The sequence below is a fragment of the Cyphomyrmex costatus genome, unplaced genomic scaffold (assembly GCF_001594065.2).
Source record: "Cyphomyrmex costatus isolate MS0001 unplaced genomic scaffold, Ccosl1.0 scaffold21, whole genome shotgun sequence".
In the NCBI taxonomy this organism is placed as follows: Eukaryota; Metazoa; Arthropoda; class Insecta; order Hymenoptera; family Formicidae; genus Cyphomyrmex; species Cyphomyrmex costatus.
In genome coordinates, this window is record NW_017276147.1 from 507882 (window position 1) to 520407 (window position 12526).

Sequence of the window (12526 nt, forward strand, 5' to 3'; positions counted from 1 at the left end):
TTAACTAATTCACATAGATATAAACTGTTGATTATATATATATATATATATATATATATATATGTATATGTACTTAATTACACACACACACATACATACATTTTTCCTTTATCTATATAGAATCTATATAGATTTTATATATTACAGAATCTATAACATTATTACAGATAATACTAGAACTCTATAAACAACAATTAAGGATGTGTGAATTTGTCAATTTAAATTCTTTCTAAAACCTTTGAGATTGCTTGTACACCGAAACATTTACCTTCTTAGAAAAACTAAGTAATAATTGTCAGTTCCAAAAATCGGAAAACTTTTCAAAGAGAGAATTTCTATCAAAATCAAATTATTCTCTTTTTGTCGTCTCTATTTATTGTATCTCTCTATTTAACGTACGCATCAAAACGCCATATCGCAAGTTTAGCCGTCGATGAAAATTTTGGATATGATTCCTCGTATTCAAGCGTAATTAATTAACGCAGAAGTGGCATGCCTCAGCGTTCTGCCATTCGCAATCGCATTTTCTAGATTGAAGGTAATTAAGAGCTTATTATTATATTGTAACGCGTATTAAAACGCATACACGCGTATATTGCGGTAATTTGTTACGCTTTGTAAATTAGTTGCCAGCAAATTTATTAGTTGTTGAATTTATTAACATAATTTTCCCCAGCACGCTAACGAACCTTCTCGCGTTTCGATCCACACGTGATTTTCTTGTAAACATAGTCCTCAGTTGCACCTCGTGTCTCATGTTTTTCAAACATGTTGTTCACACTTACTGGATTCTTTAACCGATGTTTGCATATTTAAGTAGCGTGAAGCAAAATGGAGATTAAACCTCGAATAAACGATTTCTCTAAAGTTTACAGAAGAAGAAAAGTGACTTAAGTAATGATCTAAATTTGTAACTCTAATATAAATTACTGGAAGATCTGAGAATTTTTCCGAATTAAGTTTTGACGATGTAAAATTTTATTATATTTAAAAAAAAAGTTTGGTAATAATAATCAAACCTAGACGATAGTTACTTAAAAAATTCGATGAAATAACTTTAATCAAATATTTGGTTAATATAACAAAAAAATAGCGTTTATAATTAAATTTCAACTAAACACTAATTTTACTTTTTTTAAATATAATATTTTGTAATAAGAAATCAGCTCCGAATTGGCCAAAACATCTGGAGAACCGAAAACGCTTCAAAATGTGCGTGTATAAAAATTCTTAAATTTTCGCAGTGTAACAACAAAAAGGAATTCAATGGCAGTAAAGAACCGTCTCTATTTTTTTCTTTTTCTTTCTCTAGAGCGTGTACAATCTGCTAGGCGAGACGTTGTCGAGGTTGCAACAGTATGCGGAAGCGGAGAGGTGGTTTCAGGCGAGTTTGGCCAGCCAGCCTGACCACGTGCCGGCCCACATCACTTACGGGAAACTTTTGGCACGGAACGTAAGTAGCCATCGTTTTGCTTTTAGATCGCCATCGCCTGCCATCGCCGCTCTATTTCATCTTATAGCGATCTACTTTCCAAGTCTGACTATATCGGCTGTTACCACTTAAGAAACTTCTATCGTATTACGCAATGCGCGAATATAAATATATTAAGGTCAATATGAAGTCCTCACTCCTCTCGGCTTTTGCATCTTTAAAAGTAGATTTATTTTGCATCAAATATTAACTTTATTTCGATGATATTAACAAGCAAACACGAATGACAAAATTTTGACAAAGAACAAAATTCTTTTTTAGGCAGCCAAAGGTCTTTTTTTAGGAAATTCAGCGCTGAATGTAAATCTATTTTACTATTTTTCACGTCAGATATTGTTTTTTCGGTGACATTCAATTTTTGCGAGTCGTGTTTTATCGAAATTCTCAACAAAAATTGCAATATGTTTCTGTGGCGAAAGGAAAATTGAAAGCTGTTACTTATGTACCTGCTGTAATTTTAAAAACATTGATTTTTTTTAATGTCTACAAATATTTTCATTATCCTTGGAGATTTATATTCAGCGTATGTATAAATGTACATTCACAATTTAACACTAGAACGGCCGATGGTGTCATTTTGACTCCACTGACATTTAAAAGTTCATAATTCTTATAAATCTATATATTGGTTAATAGTTTTCTCTGACTTTTTATTATTTTAAAAGTTTGATCTAGAAAAAAATCCATTTGATTCATATTCAAACGCTTCATATTTAGTTTTATTTTAAACCGTTGGAACGTCAATATGGTACATACAAGTTTTATAACAACGAAACCTTGCAGAATATCCAATGAAATTCTGATTTTAACGAAACTTTGTATACATACATATAGGGTACATTTCATTTCACACATAACGTGCATAATGCATCATTCATCCTTGTTTAATATTCGGTGAACAACAAGGATAAATGATGCATCATGCGCATTCATGCGTGAAACGGAATGCACTCTTAGATAAATTTAGAAAATTACGACAAAAAAACAATATTAAAGGATGAAACCATCTCTTATAGATCTACAAATAAAGTGGTTTTTAATTTTGTTTGTTACATCTAAATTTTAAAATGTTATTTAAAATTACGATTTATATTGAACCGTCGATATTCAAACACAAGTAAATATGATATGTAATCGGCCAAATGGTTATTTAAAATATTAGAAAACACTTTTTATATAAAAGTTTTATGATAATATTACTTTTACTTATCCAGTTAATAAAGTTTTTAAATAATTTTGAAAATTTAAAATAATACATATAAACATTTAAAAATATGACGAGTGAGTGAGAGTAATTTCGCAGCATTTGTAATACGTAATTTTACAAAATATTTTTATTCTAAAAAATATATGTTTACATTCAGTTTGAACGTTTCTGCTCACTTTGAACTATTATCAGCGAAGTACAGAACAATGAATGATCAAATAAGTATTTAATAAAAAGATGTCAATCGTATTATATTAAATTCATTCTGATATACAACGAATGCAGCCGCAAACTTCCAGGTTTAAGAAAGTACAAGTCAGTTAATTTTTAGATTAAACGACCTTAAAGAGTAAATACAAATTAATGATGGAACCAAAACTGACAAAAGCAAACAGAATTAAATAACTCATCCGTTGCAGACAAGGATGCAATACACGTACTGTTTAAATAAAGCAATTATCTTTATTTAAAAATCATTCTAACTGTCCTCAACAATGTGCTAACAAATAATAAAAGCACAGAATGAAATACCATGATATACATATAAAGCATTAACAATAAATGTAACTTAGATACAAATAATGGTTTAAGTTTTACTCTTTAGGGAAAGTAGAGTTAAAATAAAAACTAAATATGTATAAAGTTTTAAATTTATTAATAATGTTCACATAGACTTGGTGTAAGAACTCCATTAGATTGTGCATTTAAGCTGTGTTCCTGCATCTTGATGTTTAATATTTCAGATACAAGTCTCTCTTTCCTAAGTATTTTTTATTATTTAAAATTCTCATGTTCTTCCAATCAAATTTATGATTAAATTGTAGTATATTTTCGGTATAATAACAAACGGATTAAAAATATGAACTTTAAAAATAATATTTTTAGATAATATTTTTCGCAATAAGAATTATTATATATTTTCAGATTTTAATGTCGTTAAAGATCGATATAAGATGCCAAAGGAGCATTAAATAATTATTAAATTGTTAATCAATTTAATTCGTGATAGTACTGCGGTAATTTATTAGAGTTGTGTTTCAAGACCGACAATTGTTCGGCGCGCAGTTTAGAAAGATTACATATATCAGTATATAAATTCACGCGAAATTATATATGTATAAATAATTAAGACCCAGCTAAACTGTTATAGACTTCGATTCATATTGGTTATGTTTTTAAAAATAATATTGTTTTTTTAATTATTGACATAAATAATTAGAGACTATTTTATTATAAAATTTTTATATAAAAAATATTTTGTGATGTCTTGAGAGAATTAAAAACCGCTTTACTTAAAAGGGATGCTGACGCATGAACGGTGTAAATATGCGATTATTGAATTGAATAAAAATATTTATAAATTTTGCGTTATAATTTTGTTTTTATGTAATTGCAGAATATTGAAAATATATTATTACAATCTTAAATAGTACTATAATAATATAAAAATAACATATAACTTCCTATTAATCAAAAACAAGAGTAGAAGTCAAATTGGCGCCTTTCGATATTGGCACGGTTCTGTAATCGATTACCTAACTTTGGCTGTTTTAGTGTTAACTGATATACTACATATATTCAAAAATCTTGTCCAATGTAATAGAACAAGCTCCTGAACCGGTAGCAACCGCCAAGGGGAGGGGGGACAGACAGGACTATCGAGTTCGCGGTGGCTCACGCGTCGCCTCTGCTTTCTCTCTCTTTAGTCGAGCCGTGTCCTGGAAGCGGAGAGATGGTTCCTGAGGGCCCGCAGGTTGGCACCGGACGACCCCAGCGTGCACCATCATTACGGTAAGGCGCGACCAAGAGCTCCTTTAATTGCGACCGCAGGAAACGTCGCCGTCGTTCATCGACGTTGTTCGTCGTACAGTGGACATATCCGGTTACTATTTTCGTCTCCTTTTTCCACCGTTATTTCATCCCTCTGGCTTCTCGCTGATCATGATCTGCCTTTTGGTTCTCGACCGCGTTGCAATTTAAATTTAAGTCTAATGCTCTGTATTTGTAGTCGTTTTAGGCGCTGATAAAGAAAAATCTTTATTCATCGTTAAAGCAATAAAATACGCTCTCTTAAGCATCTCGCTTTTACACCTGCCTAACGCATCCCCCAAGAGAATCACTTCCCCTCATCCTCATCGTCTTCACCGTTACATTGGTCGCCACAGTTGAGGCCTGTAACAACGGTATAATTGATTCTCGAACCCCGAATTCGTTCTGAAAAGGAATCCTTGAAATGCCTTTCAATTGCAAGAGGAAATAGGGACGAGAGAGAATCAAAGAACCAAGATTCGAAGAGTCGCTTAGCAAGAGGGGGAGATAAGAGGATTGCTGATTCGTCGAGCCGCTATAAATACTGTTGTAATATTTTTTGTAGGATAGTCGACCCCTGATAGAAAGGGTGAATAGACTAATCGAAAAGAAGGATGGATATTAGAGGGTATGCAGATGAGTAGAAATGTCTAGAATAAACCGATGGGTATTGAAAAAGCGACAACGTTTCGAAATGTAAAAATTGCATCCAGATATGGAAACAATCCTTTGCTGCATATCTTTTTCTATTCGCTCAGTAATTAAAAGACCTCCTATTATTACATTTATTTTTATGTTATAAAAGAATATTTAAATCTTTTATAGCTATACATTACATATACAAATTTACCGTTTAAATGTGTATATAGAAAGAAATCAAAGCGAAGTTTCTAAAAATCGAAAGTTGACGGAATTTTTTGAAAATATATTTTTTATTTTATAATAGATATTTTTTGTAAAAAAATCTCTACAAAAAATATCTATTACTTGATGAGAAACATAACGTTGATTAAAAGGAAGATAGGTAAAATTATCGGATTTTAGCCTGAACAATGAAAATTTTCTTGTGCATGCTTTCTTGTATGTTCTCTTTGATATGCTGAATCATTTGCAAACATTAATTTCAAGCTAAAACTAATGTAAAAGTATTGAAAATTGCAATCCTCTCCTTCATTCAATGTAATTGCTACGTCAATTAATAATCTATCAAATACCTTGACAAACTGTAACAATACACGACGTATAAATTGACCGAATGCGATGCGGCCTCGCGACATGTACAATGATATTTGTTTGCAAATTTTCCAGGGCTGTTCCTGACGTCGCAGGGTCGACTGGTGGAGGCTGCCGAGGAGCAGCTGCGAGCGGCCGAGCTGTTGAGATCCGATTACGAGCTGTCGGTCGCGGCGGCCTCGGCGCTGAGGCAGGCCGATCGTCGCGATGAGGCCGAGATCTGGTATCGACACGCAGCCAGTCTGAGGCCGCACGAAGCTCGCAGTCATACAAATCTCGGCGCAATCCTACACCTAAACGGCAAGTACAAGCAAGCCGCCGCGGCTTACAAGGAGGCTCTCAGGTTGCAGCCGGGCGACGCAACGACCATAACGAATCTACACAAACTAGCGGCGATCTTGGCGTGACCTGAAGAAGTCGAAGGTGATGGTGGTGAGAGAAAGCGAGGATGGAGAGGTGATGAGACAGGCGACGGTGTGTATTATATGATCCCGCGCGACGAAGAGAATCCCATCTTACCGATCTTATCGTGTATCCCGAGACCCCCTATCGGCCCGATCTTCCTACTGATATTTGTTTATATCTCTGCGTTGTCGGTGACGCGCGCGTTTGTCATTTGCATCAACGACGCGCGGCCGACTCGTATCGCCTGCTATGGTATGTAAAGAATAAAGCTTCCTTTATTTTTCTCTATACAACTGTATACTTTATTATATCATGTAAATCCTTTTCCCTTCTATAGATTATGTAAAGCGCAAGTATATACTGTTGGTTTAAGAGAGAGAGAGAGAGAGACAGATCACATAAAATTAAAAAATATTTTAGTGAAACACTACTTAAAAGTTTGATTCATACTTTACCCAATGTTTTTCTTAATTTGACAGTAAATAGACAATATATATTTATTAAAATTATAATTAATATGGTCATTACTAATTTAATTAATATATAGTATTGTTTCTAATTTCAAGAAAATAGATTAAAGTTATAAAGCCCTTTCTCCAAAACTAAGAGAATTGTAAATTATTTTAGAAGATAAATAGAAACATCTTTTGTCAGAAAAAGTAAATAAACATGTAACTATAATAAATCACTTAGATTAATAAAAATAATTGAATAAATAAGGCCAGCTACTTTGACAAAATAAAAAGTAATTTAATATTTTTTAATACTTTTCTTGTGAAAAATATTTTGCGGAACTTCAAACTTTTTATATTAGTTTTTATTGTAAAAAAAATTGATAAAATAATAAAAATATGTTGAATTAATAATTCATAAGTTTGATTCTTTTCATAAGGTAAACATCTTCAATTAATAAGTGACCTTATATGATTTTTAACCGGCAGCGTACTAGTACGATTTATATTGTCAAACTCTTTTTTTATAATTTTCATCACAAGAAAAAAAATTTTTTAATATATACGAATTTGTACAAGTTATATATAGAATATTGATTCCTTCGTTCTTCAATCACAGACCTGGATTATGGTAGGTTGAAAGAAATCCAAGGTGCCCGCTCTGACCCTCGTCAATATTTCTTCAAATTTGTCTTAAGACATCTTCTCTCTTCCGTATACATAGAACAGGTAAGTTTGACATAGATTTGATAAGAGCAGATCGATAATTATTTTGAGCCGAAATACTTAGTTTCACCGTGCCGTCACTTTCCCACCCGTGTGAAGCTGGCCCCCAATATTAAAAAATCGATTTTTTTCTTCATGCATTCGTTTGCTCATCGTTTACTCACAAATCTTTTGAACTAAGGGTAAGCAAATAAATGCATGAAGAAAAAAATCGATTTTTAAATATTAGGGGGCTAGTGTGAAGTTAACCCCCCAAAACATAATTTTCGTATATCTTTTGAAATAAGGGTGAACAAACGAAAATTCCAACTGAGCATTTGTGAGCAAACGATGAACAAACGAATGCATAAAGAAAAAAATCGATTTTTTAATATTTGGAGGCCAGCTTCACAGGGTCACTTTCCCATTTATAAATCAATCGCCCCAAAATAGAAAAAAAAATGAAAAATTAGATCGAAACATTTTGTGTGTCGTTCAAGGAGATTACTTGAGATTTCTTTGATAAAAACTCTGAATGAAATATAATAGCAAAAATTTTTCCGTAAAAAAAGCTACTTCAAATATTATTTTTTTCATTTATCCGAACGTTTTGTATACCTGTTGAGAATTTTAATTTATTGTACGTATAATATTAAAAATCTCAATTTTTGTTTACACAAAGATTTCCTTCGCCTTTATTATATTATCTTTTTATTAAGTATACGAAGTATATTAGGTTTATGGAGTAGTTAGATTCGCCATTAGGATTTCTTGCAGTAGATATTCGGATATCCTCTCTTTCTCTTTCCCAACGAGGTGCTGAAGCTCCATTAATATCGAATCTATTTGCACGAAGATACCAACTGGAATATTTAAGTTTACACTTTAAATCACACCCCCGAGCGAGTGCCAACGGTGCGGGCGAGCCTGGAAGCGGAATCGTGAGAGGATGATGGATGGAGAAACGGTAAGGAAAAAGAAAGAGAAAGAAAGATGGTGGGGGAGAGAGATAGAGAGAGAGAGAGAAAAGGTGAGAAGGGGTGAAAAAGCGGGCACACGGAGCCACCTGTCGCTCCTGTCGCACTGCTGGAGACAGCCTCGGCAAACACTTCGCGAACGTTGCGACGCGACGGCCGCGGCGACGGTTACGAAGCTTTGTTCCGCGAAGAACTCGCTTCGTTATCTTTAAAGCGGAACACCATCAAGAGCGTCTTTCCTTCTTGAAAAGATGACTCGTCCTGCTCAGCGGGCGATGCGCCGCTTCGGCCATTTTATTTTTCGCCAACTTATCCATCTTTGCGGTTGTCTCTTCCCAGCATTACTCCTCCTTCACGCGCCTTTATATTCTGTCCTACCTTTATTTGCTCGCCAACTTTCTGTACATTCTCTCGCTTATTGTTTCAGATGCGCTTCGTGAGGCAACAGATTAACTTCTTCTGAACTGTAGAGAGATGAATTTCAGAACATTCTTTTACAAAGTATTCACGTTACACTATCGCGGGTATCATAATTATCTCTTGTTCTAAAATTACCTTTGTTCGACATTGCTAGAGATTATTCTTAACATCCTTGGTTTCTTACTACGAGGGGGAAAAAGTACAGTGAGTAAAATGGACACGACGACGAAAGAACCAGTGACAATGTGAAGAACATTTTAATATTAACGATTTGTAGATGTATTATCAATATTTTGCTATATAATGCTATTCGAAAGTCTATTTATATATGAGACAAAACACTCCATTCCTCGGAAAGTCCAAGTGTCTCATTTTCGTCTTACCTTTTTCCTTCACTTTAGTTTTCATGCCGCTTTTTTCCCTTGCATTATTTTATCTCAACTTCCTACCTTAGAGCTCTTCTTTCAGTCTCGAAGGAGATCCTTTATATCCTGTATATAGTTCCTTATCTGTCCCCTTTTTAATATTTTAACAATATTGCCATCTCATATTTCACATCAACGTTAACGATCACAGTGTTATTTTTATTTTTACCTTTTTATAAAGAACCTCGTTAATTTTTATTATTTTGCCGCTCCTCTAGCATTGCACATATATTTGTACTTGACTTTGATATTGGTAGGTTTCATAGAAGCAATTTGCCTTATCTATGGTATGTACTATTTATTATTTACAGCTCTTTTTGTTAGTTTAAATCTTCACAATGTTGTACGTTTACAATAAAGAATTATTATTATTTTGCATTTTTCTAATTACTGCTAATTTATGCGAATGTAATATCTCCTTTTATTATTTCAATATTAAATTTTTTTATATTTCTTTTCAATTCGTTTTAAATATTTACAACTTGAAGATAGTTCAATCGGTCAGAATCTACTATACGCAGCTTCAATACTGTTTCGATTCTGAACTGCAACAACAATGTGTTCACAAATAAAATCTGACAACAGTCGTGTTATGCAGGATTTTCGAGTCGGGCTTTTGTTCTCTTATCTATCTCCTTTTTCCCAACTTACTAGTTGTCTTACTTTTAGTATGCTTCTATTCGTCGGCCATGTTTATCTTGTGCTTCTCTCTTATCCGTTACGAGCGAACGCCATCGATTTTTCACTGCAATAAAAGTGGCCCCTTGCCCAGAAATCCGACTACTACGCGCGTCATTTTATACGTTTACAAGTATTATCATCATCCCCTTAGTTTGCTGTTCTGGTTCACTCCGCATTTTCCTCGCATTCCATGCGATTTGTCTGAATCCGTTTACGTGATTTTCCATTCCTTGGCCACTCTCTTTCATGCAACCCTCTCGTGTGCACGAATGCACGTTTACGCGATCCTTTGCTACAGATAACGACATTCGAATGTCGACTTTATCGATGTACTTTGTGACATTATTGAGATCCTTGCTGCATTTCCTCACGTTTATTCTCAGTCTCACTATTGTTATTCCACTATATTTCTGAAGCTTGTTACCTATTGAAATTGTGAAGATGTTGAATCAGTAATTATTTCCAGGACTTTTGGATGGTTCTACTCCTTAAAAACTAAGAAGTGTAAAACGATAAATATTTTTTTCCTACTCTCTCTCCTTTTTTCTTTCTAAATTTATCTTTTTTTTTCTTATGTAGCACACGTGTAGCTAATCTTTATTACCGTTTTTATCTAATTATACCTTCTGTGTTGTATATTATTTCCAGTTAGGTTATAGCATAATCTTCCTAGACTACAATAAATTTCTTTCTCTTTCCCTCTTTCTCTTCTCCCTCTGCTACTTTTTATTTTCCACTAGTAACTGTATATTTTCATTAACTTTGCGCGCAACCTTTGCTAATTCATTCGCAAGCGCGAACATTTAACGAGTGCCGAATCACCCTCGTTTCTTTTTCGTTTTTATCTCTCTTGGCATCATCTCATTTCTTTTTATATTTACCCATGTCCCTCTTGGACCTACGTGACCATTTTCTACGCTTTTTTGCATCGCCATAAAAACATTACCGCGTCGCCTTACTTCTATGTTCTTTCATGCCTTAGCAATAAGTACAGTACTTTTATCTCTTCTTCCATACCCCATCTATGTGTATGGAGTTGATCCTGCCAACTTTCCAAATTTTGTAATTTTCTTAATTATGCTGTGTTGTGCTGTACCTTTGTGCCAAATTGTGTCACAAAGCACAGCTCAGTGATGCGTTATATAAAAATAATTAAATAAATTTTTACTGGCCCCATACTTTTCGAATTTTGTAATTTTTTAATTGTGCTGTGTAGTGTTACGTTTGCTCCGAATTGTACCACACAGAAAAAGTTCTTCGTGATTAAGTTCAAAATTTGTTTCTTAAATTAAAAAAGAAAAACACACATAAATTACACTGCAACAAAAATATAGAATTTTTACAAGTTATGCTTTCTTACTGCGTTTAATTTTATTGCGTAAAAACAAGAGAAATAATGTCGATAAACTTAAGAATCAATAAAAATGTTATAAAAAAGGGAGAGATGTGTGTGTGTGTGTATGAATAAAAAATTTAACATTTTTAATTTACTTTAGTGCCGGATTGTGTTACAACAAACAACTTTTTCTTTACATGGCTTGGGAATGATTTGTGTAAAGAGAACAGAAAGGTCATCTAATAATATCTTGTCATTTGAAAAAGTTAGATTCTAGCTCGATCAGACACAATTACAGAAAATTAGAAAATGTCAAATTTTTTTATACTCATTCTTCAAAATTTTTTATCGACTCTCAAGCTAATTTCTAAGCGTTTTTAAGCAACTTCGTCTATATTTAGTTAGTTTATTGTCTGAGGACTTTTAAAAAGGAACTAATTTTTTAATGCAATTTTATTAATTTATACGATCATTTGACATGTAAGTGAAGTAAAAAATGCTATTGAATTAAGCGGTACATTTAAAGATATTAATTGACCAAACTGACCATTTGTGTGTGGTCGAATTAAAGTATGGAAAGACATTAAACTGACATTCTCTGTCTTGCAAGTGTACGCACAGACGTGAATTTTACGAACGCACTTTTATTGCTTTGGAAAACAGGTTGAAAATAGAAATCAAGCCCTGAAAGGAAACGATATGACACTTCTTTCTATGAGTTGTGCGATCCCATTTCTGAGTCAAGGAATTTAATTCTTTTGACCCGGGATTGGATCACATATGACCTCAGGTAATGAGGTGACTAAAGTAGAAGATATTTTGAAATAATTCAATTATTTAATAGGGATATTTGGTTAAAGAAGAAATAAATTAATTTAAGTACATATTCTAGTCTACATAACATAGTCTATATAAAAATAGATTAAATAGAATATATGTAAATGTAAATATCAACTGATATTGAGACACACACTGATAATGAGAGTAATAATACAAGAAATTATCTGAAACACAATTAATTATATCATATCATTAGTCACTACAAATGTAATGTTGTTTCCTATTTTGAAGAACGTGCTACAACTATCAGAATAATTGAGGATACTTAGTTATGTATTGTCATACAAAACGTGTTTATTCGTCACCAGTTATTATTACAATGTCGCACGGTACGATTCCACCAACTCACATCATTACATATCACGCCATCTTCACTGTCACTCATTACTCGCAATCGGCTGTCACCGCTTATAAATCCATACCGATGCTAATTGTAAGTCGCACTTCTCACCACACATTATCGCGCGATTTACAGTTTGACTTTTCTTGATCTAACAATAAGTTTGGTCTCCAAACTTGTAAAGAATACAATCACTTCCATTTA

The 12526-nt window shown here is 33.3% G+C and overlaps 1 protein-coding gene across 2 annotated transcripts in view; it reads left to right on the top strand.

Annotated features, from left to right (window-relative positions):
• Tmtc2 (Transmembrane O-mannosyltransferase targeting cadherins 2) overlaps positions 1-6389 on the top strand; it is a 303001-nt gene extending 296612 nt beyond the window's left edge. The window contains exons 8-10 of one of the 2 annotated variants that reach the window (XM_018539267.1): positions 1313-1453; positions 4406-4490; positions 5817-6389. In XM_018539267.1, the coding sequence (XP_018394769.1) occupies positions 1313-1453; positions 4406-4490; positions 5817-6148 (558 nt within the window). In that variant the 3' untranslated portion in view covers positions 6149-6389. Of the gene's footprint in view, positions 1-1312; positions 1454-4302; positions 4491-5816 lie in introns of those variants that run through there. The other variant, XM_018539268.1, reaches the window with a different exon arrangement.
• Positions 6390-12526: the final 6137 nt, after the last annotated feature.